The sequence below is a fragment of the Puma concolor genome, chromosome B4 (genome assembly GCF_028749965.1).
Source record: "Puma concolor isolate L17-30 chromosome B4, mPumCon1.1.hap2, whole genome shotgun sequence".
NCBI lineage: Eukaryota > Metazoa > Chordata > Mammalia > Carnivora > Felidae > Puma > Puma concolor.
This window is the reverse complement of record NC_141673.1, coordinates 916,458-936,015: the sequence shown is the minus strand read 5'-3', so window position 1 is coordinate 936,015 and position 19,558 is coordinate 916,458. Positions and strand designations below refer to the sequence as shown.

Sequence of the window (19,558 nt, the reverse complement as noted above, 5' to 3'; positions counted from 1 at the left end):
GGACCAGCCGCTGCCTGGGGCTACAAGACACGTGACCTACAACCAAGAATAACAATTCATACGACCTAAGTCGATATATTATCACTAGGTATAGTTTTTATTTCATTGAACCTGCAAACCGCCCCAAGGCCACTTGAAAAAATACAAGTCAGTACATCCAATCCAGTCATCCTGAAAACGGGAAGCTACTAAGTTCCGCTTCCGTCTCAGAGCAAACGTTTTGAGAATCCTCCCTTAACAATGTGACAGGTGCCTCAGCTCTGCGGGGCCACTCGAAGCTTGCCGGGCACGTCACAGGTGACCCAAACACCACGGGAGCATGTCCTCAGCAGAAAGCCATATAAAGGGTCCGTGGCCGCACCGCTGCCCAGCAAACCGCGAGGCACGCTGGCGTGGAGGGAGAGCCTTCCTGCTCATCACTTCAAAGTCACCAACAGGTTTAGGCAAACAGCATTTACAAACCCCCCCCCCCCACCCGCAGGGGGCGCTGAGCAAACGGGACCCGCAGGGCACAAAGAGCTGCTCCCGGAAAGCTGCTCCCACAACCGGGGGCCAGGGGGGGCACTCTCGCGAGGAGCCTCGGCCACCCCTTCCCCGCGCACTGCACTGCCTCGGCTCACCCGCCACCTCCCGTCCCCGCCTCCAGCCTCTCCTGGGGCCCGCACACCAGGCACCGTCCTGACCCTGCACCAGAGCGCCTGCCCCCTCCCTGCGGCCGACGGCCTCGGCGACACCAGGCGGTGACCGCTAGAGGCCGAGGGAGCGTCATCCCTCGCCAGGCTCTCCGGGCCCCTCTTCACGAGCCATCTCCACGCTACCAGTGGGGACTCGCATCCCGGCTCAGGCCCCCGGCCTGCCTGCTCCTGCCTGGGGAGCACCGCCCCAAGTGCCCACGTCCCTGCCAGGCACACAGGGGCCCTGGACCGCCGAGGTCACCCACACCTTCTCCAGCCTCTCATGCTAGGCCCATACTCGGCGTTCTCCTGCCCTTGCGTCCCTCGCCAGGAGCAAAGGTCGAGGCCTCATCAGAAGGGCCTCCCTACCCCTCCTTCTACCCAAAGGCAGCCTGGGGCACAGCCATGACCACTCTGCTTGTCCATCGTCCCTGCTCTGCGGTCGGCCTGGGCAGCTCACTGGAAGCATCTCTGGGGTATGAACGGGGCAGGCGGAGGGGGCCGGGGGTCAAGGGCTACTCAGATGACCGGGTACAAACACCGCCACCTCCAGCTGCGAGACCCAGGCGGGTCGCTGAGCCCGAGCCTCACTTTCCTCATCTGTACGGTGAGACAGAAGACAGCACCGGTGCCTGGTGAACCCCACGGCACCCCATCAGCCACCACCCTGCGCTGCCTGGCCCTTCAGAGGCGGCATCCCAGTCAGGACCCTGAGCAGAAACCATACTGGAGTTCGTAACAAATACGAACGTGGGGCACCTGGGGGGGGTGCTCGGTCAGGTAAGCGTCCGACTCTTGATTTCAGTTCAGGCCATGAGCTCCCGGTTAGTGAATTGGAGCCCTGTGTCAGGCTCTGTGCTGAGATTCTCTCTCTCTCGTGCTCTCTCTCAAAATGAATAAACAAACTTTTGAAAAAATAACAAATACGAACGTTCTCGTGAAAGCTCACGGGCTGCTAAGAATTGTATCATCTTACTGCAATCTGAGAAATGCTCAATTACCTTCTAGAATGAACTCTACCCACCTCTCCGTTTGTAAACCTAAGCAACCACTCATTCACAACACAACAGCTCCCCGTTCAGGACGCCTACTTAAAACTAGCTGCTCCGGAAAAATCAGCAAAAACGCAGTTACGTCTGCAAGACCAGCTGTTCCCCGGCAACACCGACCAAACGCGTCTGCATCGAAGCTACGGGAAGCTCGGGAAGACTCCAGTGTGAAGCATCGGCCGCTTCCGACCCACAACCGCGCGCCGTCTGACGAGCACCCCTGCCTCGGGCTTCCTCCGCTCGCGATCCCAGAGGGAGAAAGCGAAAGACACAACACCGCAGACCAAGGGAGACCTCTCGTAAACGTGACGGGGCCCTCGCACGCTCCAGTGTCACTCGTGTAGGGAAAGCAGGGCCCGGCAAAGCCAACCCCGCGGCCGAGCGGAACCCTGGCTGCGCCTTCAGGAAGAGAGAAAGGCACGGCCTTGACCAGTGAGGACAAAGCTCAAAGTACGGCCTAGATCCCAGTGACGGGACACGAGAGCCCCAGTCGGCGGCTCGGTGACAGCGCCCTGAGCCCTGCCAGCCCACAGCTCGTCCTCCCAAAGCCGCTGTCTTCACTGCTCTGCACCCAGCCAGTCACCTGGAACCAGACTCCGGGTAGAAGCGGGCCAAGCACCCCGAGCAGCTCACGAGCCCACCGGTGCCTTGACGGGGCCTGCGGCGGTGACGGGGCCCACCCAGCTGCGCCATCGGCACAGGGAGCCGAGGCCGGGGCCCTGGCCCCAAAACTGGGGGTGGAAGGAAGGGCTACGGGCAGAGCGACACCCCCGGGGACCCCCTTCGGGGGGGGCGCCTCGGCGGGCCCGACCCAAGTACGACCCCCGCCCAGTTACGACGGAGACCGCGTCCTGAGGTGTGCGGATGCCACCGACGTCCCGCACCTGGTCTCTCGGAAGACACTTGCTTCTGGCCTCACGGGAAGGATGGAGAGCTATCCTCTACCCCCCCTCACGGTGTCTGCCCTGCCCGTCTTCTCCAACTTCCGCGGGAGGACCCCCCCACCCCCATCCGGAGGCCCTGCTGCTTCCTCAGGGCCTCCCTGAAGGCGGCCTCGTCCTCCCCAGCACCCTTCTCCCCAGCCACGAGGGAGACACCCTTTCTGCGTGTTTACGCACTTTTAACAAGAGACCTGATGCTCCACACGGATTCCGGGCCGTCTTTTGTTAGACCTCACCGCCGTCTTCCTTCAGAATGACCCCGGCACCACAGAGCAGCAAACGTGGGCTGCAGTGGGGGGGGGCGCCCGCCCGGTGGGGACCCCGAGCCGTGCACCGAGACGGCCGGACGACTGGGGAAGACACCGCGTCCAGACCAGCCCTCCGATGACCGTGAATGACCGGTCGACAAGCTTTCCCCCAACTCACTCTTTTCAGGGCAAGTAACGTGCAGAGTGGTTTTTCCACGAACAGCAAACGAGCAGCTCAGCCAGAGCGCCTGCTCGGGCAGCGGGAGGGGGCTGGACAGAAGGGAGGAAGACACACACCCCACTCCAGGCCTAATGACTGGGGCTGCCCTGACCCCCAAGGGCAATGTGGGTGCCAAAGGGGTGGGGGGGGGGGCAAAGCCCCTGCGAGCAAGTGCTCAGACCTGTCCTTCCTTCCCCGGCGAAGAACGCGGCCCCTCCTCTCGTCCCCCACAAGGGAGGACCGAGAGCCTGCATCTGTCACTCGGGGGGCCCAGGCCAAGGCCCTGTGAGCGGAAACAAACCAGGCCTGGTGTGAGGGGAAGCTGCACAAGTCTCAGCTGTGCGCACAAGCAGGCCACTTCCAGGAGAAAGAGGAGCTCGAGGGCTGGAGCCGCCCCGCGGGGCAGCGCCACAGTGGGACCATGTCAGGTTCAGTCAGGGGGACCGAAGGTCATCACCAACGGCCCCCTCCTGGGACTGGCTACACGCGGGGCCGCCCCCGCCAACAGATGCCCACAGCCCGCGTAAGCGCTTTTCCAACGAGCCAACTAGAACAACTTTGTGCGCCTGTCCCGCTGCTCTTGCGGCCCGAGTTTGGACGCGCCGAGAGAAAGCTCGGACTCTGAGCCGAACCGCCAGCAGCGCGTTGTGAGAGTCTCACTGCGCCTTCCCTTCCGGGACACCGAACGGGGCAGACTCCAAGATTAGGAGAGCACAGAACAGCGAGGAGCTGCTTCTACCAGGTTCCACCAGGTTCCAGGTGCTCAAACCACTGACAGCGCGTGTCCCGAGCACAAGGCCCGCCACCTACAGCCACCTGCGCGGAGGTTCACGTTAGCACCGGGGGGACGCGCTTCTTCCCAACTTCTTCCTATCCACGGACCCATCCAGTGTCCAGCTCCTCTCCCGGACGTACGCCCCAGTTAAGGTCGCCAGCTGTCACCGCTGTGTGTGTGACACGTCGGAGGCCTACCAGGCAGCTCCAGGTCAGCTCCCCGCTCCCTGGCGACAGCGTGTGCGCCACCTTCCACCCTTTGGACGTCAGAGGGGAGGAGTCACGTGACAGTGGCATCACGGCCCTCTCGGGAGCTGCTACGACCAACAAAAACAGCCATCACTCTTGCCACGGAAGCCACGTCTACCCTACAACCATTCTGGGAGGCGTAAGAGGCCTAAATCACTGTTTTTAAATAGTTTTTCAGCAATGAGTTGGAAAAAAAGGGCTTATTCTGGGTCTTCAACTTTGTGACCACCTAAAGGCCGAGATGCAGCACGGTGGCACCGACTGTGACAGGAAACCAGCCCGGTGGGGACCCCGGGCAGGGAGGGACGGACACTGAGCGCGTGCTTACCTTCCTCCCCCGTCTCCTGCCCCAGCTGAGCACTTTCCTCTTCAAAGCTTCCAATACCTGATTCCGCGGGCGGGGGCTGGCTGTGCTGCTGGCTCAGCTTGTTCCGAAGGACCGCGATCTCCTTTTTCAGGAGCTTGGCCCGCTTGCTCCGAGACCCGCTGGACTTCATGGCGCACGTGAGGTCCAGCTTGTCCAGCAGCTCCCTTAGCTGCTCCTCTAGGACCATGTGGGCCCTGTTGGCTGGGTTCAGCAACCTGTCCACTGAAGTCGAAGGACACCCCGTCAGTCACCGGCTACCGGTGCCCCCCGAGACCACCTCGCCAGCACAGGCCCTGCCCGCGGGAGCCCCACAAGCCCCTCCACGCTCACTCCAAACCCGCGACGGGCACTGCCACAGGGAGACCAGCTTTCACCCCGTGGCTGTCCGGACTCCCCTGGAGGAAAGCTCGTACGCCTGTGGCTGGCTGGCCAGGCACACAGGGACATAGTGCGCAGAAGGAGGGCTAGCGCCTCTCCCGGCGCGCGCCCGAACCACGCTCTCTGGTGAAGACCGGTGGAAGAGGCCCACCAGGGCCGCCCCAGAGGGAGGCGGGCTCTGCTGACCACAAGCCCGGGGCCACCCGTGCAGACGCTGTTTGGCCACCACAGCTCCCATCTGAGCTCACCTCTGGACCCAGACCGCCGTGTGGCGCTACTAAAACTGGGCCACGCCATACGCTGGTAGTTTTCCATTTCGGGCACGTTTACTACAAAAATCCCTAGGGTTCTTGGTTTCAACAAAACGACAAAACTTATGAAGCGCAAAATTACCTTAGATCAGTGAAAGGTGGCCAAGAAAGAAACCACTCTTTGGATCTAAGATAAAACGGGGAGCGAGAGGGAGACAGAAGCCACGGCACAACCACCAGGAGCAAGCGGCACCTTCCTCCACAAACAGGTGTCCGCTAAAACATCTGTGCTTTTCACGAAGTAACAAGACACCGGTACCGTGAAATAAATACGTAAGCAAGCCTGAAGCACAACAGGCCGGCTTGCGGCCCTGCTGTCTCCAGCACCACTTCACAAACGACAGAGCCTCAAAACCATTCACGTAACCAAAAATCACGTCCTCTGAAGCCCTGAAGATAATGGCGTGGCCTGTGGGCGTCGGCACGGCGTGAAATCGGCCGCTGCCCAAGCAGACTGGATGTGACGTGCATCCCGCCAGCTCGGCCATCGCCCCGCACGAACACTGAGGAGACACATTAGGACTTCTCAGCCGTGAACTTACCCCTAGTGAAAACCTGACTGTCAGACTTTTGCTGAGGAAACACCAATCACCCACTCGCCCGTCTCCTCAAAGACCCGATCCGCGGCAGCCCGCGAGCCCCTTCTTATTCCAGGGAGGTGGCCTAGCGGCTGCAGCGTGGTGGCCAGCGAAGGCACAGGGACCAGCCCCCGTCCCCAAGGACGGGAACAAGTGAACAGACAGACCACCGTGCCGCACCTGGAGCACACGCCGCACTCGGAAGCCCGCACGGCCGGAGTCCAGCGGGCTTGGCACACGGCCACCCCTGAGGCCTTTCCTCAGCCACAGGCATCCTCAGGAGCAGACCGGGGCCCGCCCAGGGTGCAAACCCCAGCTGACCCGCTTCTCGGCCTGTAGCAGGCAGACCTCGGCTGTCCCCACTGCCCACACGGGTCCCTCTAAGCTCCTGAAACGTGCCCACTCGGAACAGAAACGTGCTAGGCGTGCAAAACACACAGCACGTGGTAAAGAAAAAGTAAACGCCCGTGAAAAACATGCTTGGCAATTATGATGTGGACGGTGTGCCAAAAGCACGGTACTTCAGGAGCGCTGGGTTAAAAACACGTCTAGGAAGTCAATTCCTTCCCCTCCTCACAAGGCTACTAGCAAACGTGCAGTACGCGTGCGGCCCGCGCTCTACCCCACCGGGCCTCGCGGACACAGCCTGCGGGGAAGGACACTCTCCCGCCTGCGCCCGCGCCCGGGGCTGGTGCTTACCGTCTTCCCAGGAGAAAGGCCGCCGAGGGGCCGCGGCAGGCCGCTCAGGCAGGTGCATCCCCGAGGCCTCCTCGAAGCCGATGCTGTCGGCCTGGCGCCTGGCCTGCCTCAGAACAACACCGCCCTGATCGCGCAGCCTCACGGCGGCTCTATAAAACACCGTGTCCTTGGCATTGTACTTCATGCAGTTATCTACAATGAGATTAAAATCCTCCTCAAACTCAGTGAGGTGTCTATACCCTTGAGCTTCTAACCGTTTCCTCATTGTGGCAAAGTCCATGGGATGTTTAATGTGATCCAAATAATCTGGTACCTAATTTCAGGGAGGAAAAATAATCGTTTACAAACAAAGAAGAACGCTTATTCATCCTACATAAGCAACACACCCGCCACATAACACACGAGACACCCGCACGCACACGCGCACGGCCCTGAGGACTCTCGCACCCCCGGGGGCGGCGCCGACACGCGCCACATACAGACCCCGCGTCCCGCCAGGGGCCCCGCTCACTCAAGCTCCTTAAACCCAACACACGGCAGCCGGTGCGCTCATCTGGGCGGACAGCCGCCAACCGACTGCCGCTCGGCTGCTCGCTGAGAGGCAATTTTCACGTCTCGTTTTCACTATCTTAACGAGACAGAACTTAAAGAGCGCGTCCAGTAGAAACTGACGCCTAGCAGCTAAGCAGGCTTACGCGCTACCTAGGGAACGGGTACCGAGAAGCCGCGGGGCGACCCCGACGCCAGCGCGTGAACACCCACCTCCTTCAGGCTCACCGGCTGGGCGAATATCCGAGCCGGGTCCTTCTCCTGTAGCTGGTCCAGCACGGAGCGCAGCAGCACCGTGAGCGGCGTCAGCCGCAGCTCCAGGGCCATCTGCTCCACCTTCACCTGCGAACACGGCCCTGGGTCACGCGGTCGCGCTCCCCGCACCGCCCGCCCGGGGAAGGCCGCGCCCCCACCCCCCACCGCGGCCTCTCCCCAGGCGCACCCCACGCGGTGCCCCCGCCCCCCTCCAGGCTGGGGGCCGACGTCCCCCCTCGTCCCGCCGCCCGGAAGCCCTCACGCTGCCCGGGGAGGGGGGGGGGGACCCTCCGAGGGGCGCCGGGCCTCACCTGCTCCCGCTTGAGCTTCTCCCGCTTGCGCAGGAGCTCGATCAGCAGCCGCGCGCGCTCCAGGTCGTGCCGCAGCCGCTGCCAGTACTTCAGCTTCTCTTTGGCAGCTTGAATCTCCTCGTCATTTTCTCTCTGAGGAAATTAATTGGAAGTCGGCCTCAGACCCTCCCAGGGGGAGCCACGGACCGCGCCGGCCCCGCGAGCCGGCCGGGGCGCCCACCCAGCGCGGACTCGCCCCGCGGAGCGCCACGGGGTCTCCGCGTGCCAAAGGGGCGTTTGCCGGCCCCGCTGGGCCAGGGGGAGCCCCCGCGCACGCGCGGACACAGACATCCCGAAGCCGGCACCGGAGCAGGGGTCATGGGAAACCGGGAGTGGCCGGGGCAGCCCGGGGAGCAAAGCCCGCGGCCGAGACTGCTGCAGGGGAGTGGGGGGGCCCCCTGCCCAACGCCCGCGTCACGCACCCACGCCCAACGGCTCTGAAACCGGCGGCCCGTGGTCGCCACTCGGTGCTTCCTTGGAGGGGCACACGTGCCACCGACCTCAGACGACCCTGCCTACTCCGGCGTCTTCAAACACAGAAACGCCACCTCCAAAACGCAAAGAGGCGGAAGGCGGCGGACAGCACACCGACGGCAGCCCTGCCCGGCGCACCTCCGACCGCAGCGCCAGGAAGAAACGCTCGGGCTACGACACCAGACAGGGCCACCAGTGAGCAGGTCCGTGGCAGCTGAGGACATCCCCGTGACGGCCAGAGAGGACTTCCCCGCACGGGGGGCGGGGGGACACTCCACCTCCAGAAAGTTACAACCAAGGCCCCCCGTGCACCCATCCAAGTGTCCCTCACTGCCTGGCCCAGCGCCGCGCCCTCCTCCAGGCTCCCACGCAGCCCACCCTTCCCTCCCTGTCCCTCGAGGTCTGCCCAGGCCGAGGGGCCACCGTCTGCTCCTGCGGCGGCCTCCTGTCCTCACCTACAGACCCCACCTTCCACCGCGGCACACGGCTAGCACCACCACGTGCCAGGAGCTGAGACCCCTCTCGGTCTGCGCCTCAGCTGAAGGCACCCCTCTGCCCGATCACAGCTCTCAGGCAGGCCCGGCGCAGACGGCGGAGGAAGAGGTGGTCGGGGCGTGGTGAGGGCACCCCTCCACCTGCCCCCGAACCTCAGCTCCACTTAGACACTCCCATCTGTCCCCTTGCGGGCTTCCAACAGCTGCCTGGGGCCTCCAGGCCACAGCAGCCCAGGGCGCCTACTGCAACCGCATACGTGTGACCTGGGCCGAGAGAAAGTCCCCACCTCCGCTGGCATCACCTCACCATTCCTGCAGACGGATGCACACCCATGGCCTCGGGCAGGGTGCTCACCATCAGATTCCGGAGCGTGTTCCACACTCATCAAACCCCCTTCTCGCTCTCTCTGGACCACTCTGCCCCTGGAGTCCCCCCCACCCAGACAGAGCTAAAGCAGCACACCCACCAGGCAGGGCTCCATCCCCTGGATGCCCTACCCTCCTTGTCCGAGCGCAGAGCACCTGCCTCTGAGGCCACAAGCAAGGGGCTGTGACACGATGGCCCAACCATAGGGCCTGTGGGCAGACGACCACCAACCAGGCTACGAAGACTCTCCCCACTAGCAAGGGGACAAGAAGGCTGGGCCGGAGCCTCCCCTCCAGGCGCTCTCTGGCCCTAGGGGGAGGCTGCCTCACCATCCATCCGCCAGATGCGAATCACAGAACCTCTTTTAATGTTACTGGAGTCTCAGGCGGGGGTGCGTGGCTGGCTCAGTCAGAAGAGCGTGCGACTCTTGATCTCGGGGTCGTGAGTTCAAGCCCCACGTTGGGTGTAGAGATTATAAAGAAACTTTAAATAAAGGTGTCAGGCATGGAACAGGGCACTTAGCTAACTCGGTTGGTAGAAAGAGAGTCTCTTCTTGAGGATGTGGGTTCCACCAAGCCCTACGTCGGGCCTGGAGCCTACTTTAAGAAAAAAAAAATTGTAAAAATCTCGGGCATTAAGTTAACATTAACAGCAGCTGTATAAACAGCTGGTCAGTAAATTAAAAGGTAAATTTAGAAAACCAAATCCCCCCCAAAAGCATCTGAAAATTACCTTGTCCATTAGTCTGAATGAACAGTCTGAAAACATCAACCAAAAGGGTGTTCAGCCTGGTGACCCTACGCAGCAGGAGAGAGCTGGTGGGTGCCACCTGCCGTGTCCCTGCTGCACTCATGCCCCGCACGGGGGACGACAGGGCCGCCGCGGAGGGCCGCTCTCCTCACACGACGGCCTGCAGCACAGGACCTGACCCCGATGCGCACAGCTTCACCTACATAAAAGGGCCTGAGTTTCTGGACTCTGCTCTTCAGCAATCTTTGTTTCCTACATAAAAACCTATCCCAGAAGACTCCAGAAAGCAGGAGAAAGGCCAAGTGGTTTCTGGTACCGAAATGCTACCAGGAAAGAGAATGCTAGATCACATTAGCCACCTTCCACCTGACAAATGGGAGGACGCTTGGAGGGGGGGGGGGGGGAGCCAGGCCAGCCCCAAGGGGTGAGGGCCCCAGCACATCTACCCGAGTCCCAGGGTGCTACCAAGGACGTAAGACCCCAAAGAGGCAGGGCTCCCTGCCCCTAAGGCAGGGTGCACAGAGGAACCCAGGTCTCAGTGCTGAGCCTCACGCCTGCAGCAGCAGGGTGGGTGGCGAGAAGCCGTGCCCCCAGCACAGGAGGGGGACTGTGCTGTCCTAAAGCCAGCAGAGAGGAACAAGAGACGCACCTGTGACAGCTGGAGGCACTGCTGGCTCCAGGGCCTGAGAACAAGACAGACAGGAGCCTCGCCCTCCCCCTGCCCACTGACCCTCACCCAAACCAGGATCTCAGGACGGTGAGAACAGGCTCTGGAGGGGGTCGCCATGAAGGTCCCCGGGAAGGTGCCCACAGGGACCTTGCGCTCAAGGCCAGCCCAGAAGAGCCCGGCCGGATCCTCGAAGACTGCCGTGCACAGCAGCACCCGGGAGGCCAACCTGACGCCCCTCGTCTGCCCGGACGTGAGCGACCTCACCCTCAAACCAGCTCGTCCCGTCCACCCATCTGTCCCCCACCAGGTCAGCCACGGGAGGGAAGGGCTGCCCCTGACCTCCTCCACAGCCCAGCTCAGAGTGGGCGTCTGGAAATACAAAGTTAAACCCTAACATCAAGTATTTCTGAATTTTCAAAACCACGTGAACATCACACCAAGCCCCACATGTTCCGCGCGGAACATTACTGTTCCGGACCCTGCAGAGAAGTCAGCCCCTACAGGGTGACGCAGGAAAGCACCGTCTGGGAGCAGAGGGAGGCAAACGGGGGTGCCTGTGCAAGCCACACGGGGGGGCTTCCGACAACCGTGCCACTAACCCGCCCCCGCAGGAATCCACCCCGCAGGCCAAGCCAGGTGCGCTCCAGGGGGTCAACGCTGGAGTCATACAGACTCAAATCTACGCGGTTCCTCGTGCCAAGGACGCGAACACTCCCACATCTCATCTTCCTGTCCCTACACACTGATTTCATACGTGGTAGCCCCAGGCCGGTCGCTTCCACTGGCTCACCCGTCCCATGGGCACAAAGCCCCGAAGGGGAACACCAACTCCATTCCCAAAGGGAGGAGGGACACACAGCATGGGATCGAAGCAGCCGTCGCTAACAAAGACCCCCAGTGTGACGTAAGGTTAACCGGGGATTCTGACCCCCAGACCCAAGCGTGTGTGGGATGCACACGGTCCCCAGGGTGGGCAGCACGCTTAAGACACAAGGGGTGTATCCACAGCAGTCCGCGACCCCAGTGCACCTCGGGACATTCGCACAGCCGGGCCTCACATGCACATGCGCCCAGTGTAGCCAAGACTTCAGATTAAGCGGGCCCCCTTCAGTGTACTGGGATGCTCCACCCAGCACCTCTGCCCCAGCCACGCGGACCGTCCATGGACATGACTCGGATGGCACTGCAGGCACCAGGCACTGGCCCGGACCACCACACCCTCAGGAGGGCATCGGGCCCAAGAAGCACACCCTTCCTTCCCCCAGACGGAAGAGGGTCAAGAGCAACCCCACAGAGGCCCAGAATCTTCGACTTAGCTGTGGTTTTCAAAAGTATAAAAAAGATATTAAGATCCATCAGTTTTTTTAACCGAGCACTTAAACATGTTCATGTTTCACCTTTCTGTGTCACCATAGGATCAGAAAAAGTCCAGATGATGGGCTCCCTAGGGCTGGCCCCATCCCCCAGGCCAGGGGCAGGGAGGTGGAGAGGGACACGCTTGCCCGGGTCTCCAGCCATGACCAGAAGGAGGAACGGCGGAGACGGGAGGGCCTCTCCCCGGAGGGGAGAGGGCGAACGAGTTGTCCGCGTGCTCCACGGCCGCACGCTCTCCAGGCCACGGCTCTACCGCACTGGGAGGGACGGGTTCGCACCTGCTACAGCCGAGCAGCCTCCGGGAAGCTGTGGCCCAAGCCCAGAGCACAGCAGAGGGGCTGACTCCAGCCCGGAGAACCCCACCGACCGGGACCCCTGTGGATCCGGTGTCCAACCACATCTGTGTCCCCTCCGACACACTCAGCCACCTGGCAACCCAGGATCGAGAGAGAAGAGAGAGAGAGCGTGCAGACAGCCTCCGAGGTGACGGCAGCATGGCAGCCGCAGCCATCCGACGTGAATGTGTTGGAAGGACAGTCCCCGCACATGTCCAGAGGGGCAGACAGGCAACGAGGGGGGCCCACTCTCTGCTGCGTCCTCCGCGCTTCGCGGCCCGAGGCCAATCGCGGACACAGCTCTTCCCCCCTACAGAGCTGCCCGCTCCCCTCAACATCAAGTGCGCCAACCCAAAATTTTGGGCGATGCGCCGAAAAGCCATTTTTGTATTCAATTTATTTTTGTGACATCTCACAGAGCCAATTTCTTACTTTCTAAATTCATTCTTTCAGAACTGCTTTACACTATCAGATGGTTCTACAAACCAAATTTACTAAAATTCAACGGCCTGATTCATTTTGCTTTTTTAAAAAGCAACTCCTGGAGCGCCCGGGTGGCCCAGTCCGACTCTTGGTTTCAGTTCAGGTCATGATCTCACGGTTTCCTGAGCTGGGGGCCCGCATCGCGCTCTATGCTGACAGCACGGAGTCTGCTTGGGATTCTTTCTCTCTCCCTCTCTCTGTCCCTCCCCTGCTCGCACTGTCTCACTCCAAAAAATAAATTAAGAAGCTTAAGGAAAAAAAGCAAACCCCGTTTCTTCTCACTCGCCCAGCTTTCCTCTCCTTCCCCGCCCACTGCGGTCACCGCGAAACGGCCTTCAGAGCAAAGCCCTGAAAACAAACCACTCCTCGCACATATGCAAACCCAAACTCCCAGCCCGGCACACAGGCGTGCGTCCGAGGGGCCCAGGCCTCACCTCCTGTGGCTCCCACCCGACGTGGCCAGCACGGTAATGACTTCCCTGGGCGTCCCCACATGTCCAGAAACACGAGGTGACACAGGCAGAGGAGAGTCGTTCGCACAGCCCGCAGCCTAGACAGCCCAGGGCACACACGGGTCCTCCTGCACTTCTAGAAGCGGCCCGGACCGGGGCTCGCGGGTGGGGAGTCTGGGGCCTGGGGCCTGACGGGCCGGCAACTCGCGCAGCCTCCGGCAGGCGCTGCTCCCGGGGAGTCGCAGGGACCGCTCAGCGCGTCAGGAGGGCAGGCGACGCTGAGGGCACAGGACCACGTACCTGCTGCGTGCTCCTCTGGGACTGCAGGCTGGACTGGAGTCGCCGCAGCAGGGGGGCGCCGTTCCTCGACAGCCTTTTGAGCAGCCAGTAGCTGTGGGCTCTCTCCACAAACTGCTTCTTCCGCTGAATGGCCACCTGATTCGCGATCCTATTTAATCTAAAACATGGAAAAACTCAGAGTTTAGCTTCAAAGGAGTGCATGAACGTTTCATCGTAGAAACTAAGAATGACGGGGTCGCTCTTCACAGACCGCCGTCCACACCTTCGCGGCCACTCTCAGCCACGCACACCGCTATGTCACGCCGTCCCCAGTCTGCTGGGCACAGCCCGACCTGCAGCCGCCCACAGCCTCCACCCGCTGCTAACTCACTCGAGGGCCTACCAGACCAGACACGGAAACACGCTGAGCAAACCTCTCGGGTCCTTACGCGCTATGCAGGCCACACGTGCCGACCGCATCCGGCGACCAATTAGAACTGTTGCGAAGGGTGGGGGTGAGGGGGGCACGCATGTCCCCTCCAGTCACCTCAAGAGGGAAAGAGAGGGGACAGCTGGGGGCCAGGGCTGACGGTGGCATTTGCAGGACTGTTGGGAGACAGGACCCTTGCAGGGGCCATAAAATGCAAAGGGTGTGTGAAAACACTCGCGTGGAGGGAGTGCTCACTTCAAAACCCCTCAAAGGCCAGCCAAAGCGTTTCCACAGCCCTGTTATCCTTCCTGCTGAATCAAAGCAATGATTCATCAATTTGACTCACAAGGACACCGAAAGAGAATATAAATTCGGTCATAAACTAAACACTTAATGAAAATACAAATGAAACAAGATGTTCCTCATTGAACACCAAACATCAAAATGTCAGGACGAAAACGAGAAATTTTAAGGCTGCATTTTTTAGAGAATGCAAATCTAAGCTTTACAAAATAATCAATGACAAAAAGTCCGAACACCCCCAGCTCTGCTGTGTCCAGACCCACAATGGCCTTTCCCTTAAAAACAATGGCTCTACGGGGCACCCGGGGGGCTCAGTCGGTTAAGGGTCCTGCTCTTGGTTTCAGCTCAGGTCATGATCTCACAGTCTGTGGGTTCAAGCCCCACGTCGGGCTCTGTGCCGACAGCACGCAGCCTGCTTGGGATTCTCTCTCTCCTCTCTGCCCCTCCCCCACTCTCTCTCTCAAAATAAATAAACTTTAAAATTAAAAAAAAAAACAGTAGTTCCAGCGCCTTTCCAAGACCGTTCCAAATCACGCTGTCGGTCGGCCTCTGGGCCGAGGTGGCCAAGGGCACGCCTCCCGCACGGCTGCCCTCCCCCTGGCGTCAGTAAGACCCACACGCCATGCAGAGAACGAGTACCGTGTCGACTGCAAAGCGCGGCTCCAGTGTCTGTCCCACACAGGGACCCGATACCAAGGAACCGGCTTAGGGGACCGGTATCGGGTCCCTGTGTGGGACCCTGTGTCAGACACAGGCCAGGGGCTTTGCCAGAGCGGCCTTGTCAAACCCCAGAGGAAGACACCGAGAGCTTTCTGGGAGCAGATGCAGAACCCGAGCTCGGGTCTGTCCACGGCCTGACCGTGACCACGGGGCCACGGGTCTGCACATTCAAGGACGCTGGGTCTCACAGCCTCAGCAGGAGGCCGGGGGGAGGACACCTGTCGGCAGCAGCCCAGAGCATCTCGGACGCTGCCGAGGGCGCCAGCAGAAGCCCCTGGGGGGCACCTGGATTCTGCTCAAGGCCCTACCCGCAGCGCTCCTCGTCCGCAGGTGGGGTTGTGCAGTCCCGGGCACCCCGTGGGTGCTGTCTTTGGCGGGGTCTTTGTCTGTTTTACCACCCTTAGCTGAGGCATGCTCCGATGCAGTGAGGTGCACGGACCGTACGGACACAGTTCAGAGGATCTGTACATGCGCAGACAGGTGTTCCGACACAAGCACACGCTCCGTTATTTCAACGGTCAAACGAGGCAACGTAAATAAGAGTATTCCTTGACAGAAAGAAATGCTGTTTAACAACAGCTTACAAAGATTCTGAACCTCACGAAACAAGCCACCAGACTCAGGATTTCTGAGCCACAATCAGCTCACAGACCTGAGCAACAAGGCTTTGATGAAAACCTATCACGAGGCGTCCCAGGGTATCTGCCGAAGAACCGCAATCTGAGCGGGTTCTGCTTCACGAGCTCCGAGTCCCAAAGAAGCGGGGCAGGCGTGGGGCACCGAGGCCGCGGCACAGGCACCCAGCACGTGCCTCCCAGGACGCAGCGGGGCCAGCCCTGAGCAGACCCCCCTCAGCCCTGCACCCGGCGAGCCCCCGGCTCGGCGACCGGCGCGCAGCAAGTGGAGGGCGGAGGGACGCGCTAAACCACACGAGAAACGCTCCCCACGCAAGCCTGAAAGGGACGGGGCCCCCCCTCCCTCAACAGTGGAACTCCAAAGGGAAAGAGACCAAAGGGGCCTTTACGAGAGGAGAGACAGAAAGGACTCGTGGGATTTTGAAAGCACAGCACAGCCTGGGGCTCAGAAAGAGGGCAAGAAGTTGAGTACCACACGGGGGAAGACAGAGGTAGACCCGGGGACAGGAAGGGGTTGCGGGAAGGGCTGGGGGCTGGTCTGCCTTCTCCAGCACACGGTGGTAACAAGGGTGTCTACCCTGTAATTATGCACTTGTTTTCTGTTTCTTTCTTGTTTTGTTTTTTACTCTGAATATTGTTTCAGGAAAGACAGTATTTGGCAAGGGTGCATCAAAAGGATCAAAAGTCTGATCTTCTCAAGGCTTTCTGAACGGATCTCACACACAATGTGCCTCCAGATGAAAGATAACCAGACTTCTGGAAAAACTGAGGGAGGACCCAACGAAGGGCAGATGACTAAACATCAGCTTAAAGTGAGCACCTTGGGGGTGCCTGGGTGGCTCATTCAGTTGAGCATCGACTTCAGCTCAGATCGTGATCTCGCGGTCCCTGAGTTCAAGCCCCACGTCGGGCTCTGTGCTGACGGCTCGGAGCCTGGAGCCTGTTTCGGATTCTGTGTCCCCCCCTCTCTGCCCCACCCTTGCCTGTGCTCTGCCTCTCTCTGTCTCTCAAAAATAAATAAACGTAATAAAAAAAAATTTGTTTTAAATAAATAAAGTGAGCACCTCGCTATGATAAAACTGCTCTTACACCATCTACTTACGTATGTGACCAGGAAGCAGACTCCCGTCCACGGTAGCGGGAAGCAGGAACAGAATTAAGGGAGAGCGTGTCTCATCAGAGCAGGAAGGACATCCGTCCACGAAACACCCAGTCACCTCGGCCCATTTCCTCAGAGCTGCGCCCAGCACATACCACTCACGGAAGAATCCCGCTGAAGCGCACGCCGGCAGACGCGACGCCACCCGATCAGGAAGAAACCCCCACCCTCGAGGCCCAGCGACAACCACAGGACAGCAGTCACCCTTGGCGGGAAGACACCGACGCACAAGGCCCGACGACCCAGGTTCCACTCAACTCACTTTCAGAAACGATGAGCCTCGTAACCTGTGCCTACGTTGAATATTCCAGGTGACAACGTTTCTGCTATTTGCTCTTAGGGTGAAAACGCTGGATTTCAACTCAAAAACGTGGACGGCACTACAATGCTCTTCAGAACCATTTTGGTGGGTGATACGCCTCAGAAAGGAGAAAGGCTGACTCCTAAGGCGCGAAGCATCCGGCTGGGGGATGTGCCCGGCGGCCCGGCCAGCACAGGAGGGCCTGGGCACGGCATGAGGGCGCACAGAGCAGGCGAGCCGGGACCCGGTTACAGTGCCGATCGCGGCACCGGATGTGGGAAAAGCACCTGCAGGAAAACACGGCTCCCCAAAACAGAGCGGAAGCACGCAGACGACCTCAGCACGATCACAGTACTGATTTTAGGAACGGAACTGACAGTTTCACATTTTCCTCCCGCCCCCAAAAGAAAAGGAAAGCAGACAGTTTGTCAGAAGAGCTCGGCCACTGGAGGACCAGGCAACGCAGCCCCTGCCGACAGCCGGGGGCGAGGGACACGGACGTCCCGGCACAGGGACGCAGGGCAAGGCAGAGGCCTGGCTCACGGGCGAACACACTCACGAAACAGAAACGACGCGGCAAACCGGGTCCGTTCGGCTATAAAATGACACCGCCCACCACGAGCAAGGGGGTCTGTCCCAGGAAGCCAAGTGTGCTCTTGAGATTACAAGTTCTATCAGGACTCACACAGCGACAGACTCGAGGGCAGAACGTGACGATCTCAAGGTGCGGAAAAGCAGCAGGTCAACCACCACCCACGACCCAAGACTCACAGTGAGGGGCAGGGGCGAGGGGCCCACCGGCAGGGCTGGGAGAGGCTCCTCCCCAGACCCGGAGCGACAGGCACGCAGGGAGATGCTTCCCAAGATGGGAACCAAGACCAAGAAGCCCACCCTACTGGCTCCCGCGAGAACAGCGGGCACGAGAGGCAAACGAAGGACCGGAAGTGCAAGCCTTCCCGAGGGAAGGAAAGTATAAAACGCCACTGGGCGGCATCGAGGAAGACTTCCGCGGAGACGCTCAACGATCAGCAGTGCTGGCAAGAGAAGGACGAGGCAGAAGAGATACACAGATCGCCTCCAAACCGGTCTGCACCCTCCGTGGAATTACCAAATCCCGAGGGGCTCCGTCAGGAAACCTGACAAGATGCCTCCAAAACGTGCACGAAGGAACCACAGGTGACCAAGAGCCACACTCGCGTCTGAAGAGCCTGCCCTGGGAGCCGCAGGTGGCCGAGGGAGCAGAGCCGCCCACCCACCGGAGGAAACTGGCCCGAGGCTGGGAAGAGCTCACGGACCTCTCGGGAAAGGAGAAATTACTCAACGGCGAGCGAAAACTCAGCTCTCCACGCTGACGAATCAAGCCACACACATACCTCGTTAAGAAACGCACCCCCAAGTGACTGAAGACATGGACTGAGACACAGATCCAACAGGTGGCCCAGGCCTCGACGGACGTGCAGGGACACGTTGGGGAACTGGCCGCCCTGGGCGCTGACTCCCTGCAGGGAGGCCAAGCACAGCCAAGATACAGCCAACAAATCAGGAGACTGGTCAGCTCTGGGGCCAGAGGAGACAGGAGGGACATGGACAGGGAAGCCGTGTGGAAGCTTTTATTTTATTTTTTTTTTTCAACGTTTATTTATTTTTGGGACAGAGAGAGACAGAGCATGAACGGGGAAGGGGCAGAGAGAGAGGGAGACACAGAATCGGAAACAGGCTCCAGGCTCTGAGCCATCAGCCCAGAGCCTGACGCGGGGCTCGAACTCACGGACTGCGAGATCGTGACCTGGCTGAAGTCGGACGCTTAACCGACTGCGCCACCCAGGCGCCCCTGGAAGCTTTTAGAAGAAAACCCTGAGGTCTCCAGGGAAATGAAGGGTTATTTAAACAAGATATGACGGCACAAACCATAAAATAAAGCAAATACACACCGATGGAAAATAAAAGTCAAACCCTTGTAAAGTGCCAGGACCGAGGCAAGCATGTCCCCTCCAACCCCATCAAATCAACTCCGGGCTGGCGGACCTGGTCTGCACCGAAGTCAGATAAAGACCGAGAAAACCAACGGGTGGCAAAGCCTGCTCACACCATCATCTTCTCAGACGCTGTCCACAAAAATAATCTAATAAACCACAACATATTATACTAATCCAAAAGAGTTAAAAAAACAAAAACAAAAACAAAAAAACAAAAACCTGGACCTATACAAACAGCAAAAACACAGCTAATTGGAAAAAACACACTACTGGGGCACCTGGGGGCTCAGTCGGACTCTTTTTCGGCCCAGATCATGATCTCACAGTTCACGGATTTGAGCCCCACATTGGGCTCTGTGCCGGCAGCAAGGAACCTGCTTGGGATTCTCTCTCTCCCGCTCTCTCTGTCTCTCTCAAAAAATAAACTTAAAAAAAAAACCACACTACATTTTTTATGAGAACACCATGAACTCCCCCAAGACATTAAAGCAGCCCTGGTGAGGCAGCAAGGCAGGCCTGCTCGTGTCTACGGGAGACCAGTGGCATGGAGTCCAGGCTTCAGCAGGGACGTGGCCATCCCGAGAAGTTAGGCCTGGACCCGCACGTGGGGAGGGTACTGAATAACAAGTGGGCCGGCCCTACGCAGATCAGGGTTCAGCAGGGATATGGTGTCCTTGTCAGGCAGGACGGCCAGGGGTCCAAGGACGGGACGTG

At 59.9% G+C, this 19,558-nt stretch overlaps 1 protein-coding gene across 8 annotated transcripts in view; it reads right to left on the bottom strand.

Moving 5' to 3' along the window:
• The window catches only part of BRD1 (bromodomain containing 1), a 43,298-nt gene that overhangs the window by 11,803 nt on the left and 11,937 nt on the right, over window positions 1–19,558 (bottom strand). For 5 of the 8 annotated variants that reach the window (XR_015253209.1, XM_086711964.1, XM_086711959.1 and 2 more), the window contains exons 3-7: window positions 13,342–13,498; window positions 7,604–7,735; window positions 7,251–7,379; window positions 6,489–6,801; window positions 4,484–4,744 (exon numbers count right to left, since the gene is read on the bottom strand). Coding sequence is in view for 7 of the 8 variants with exons in the window: in XM_086711964.1 (XP_086568090.1) it covers window positions 4,484–4,744; window positions 6,489–6,801; window positions 7,251–7,379; window positions 7,604–7,735; window positions 13,342–13,498 (992 nt within the window). In the remaining variant the exon portion in view is untranslated. The remainder of the gene's footprint in view (window positions 1–4,483; window positions 4,745–6,488; window positions 6,802–7,250; window positions 7,380–7,603; window positions 7,736–13,341; window positions 13,499–19,558) is intronic. The other 3 variants (XM_086711961.1, XM_086711963.1, XM_086711965.1) reach the window with 1 other exon arrangement.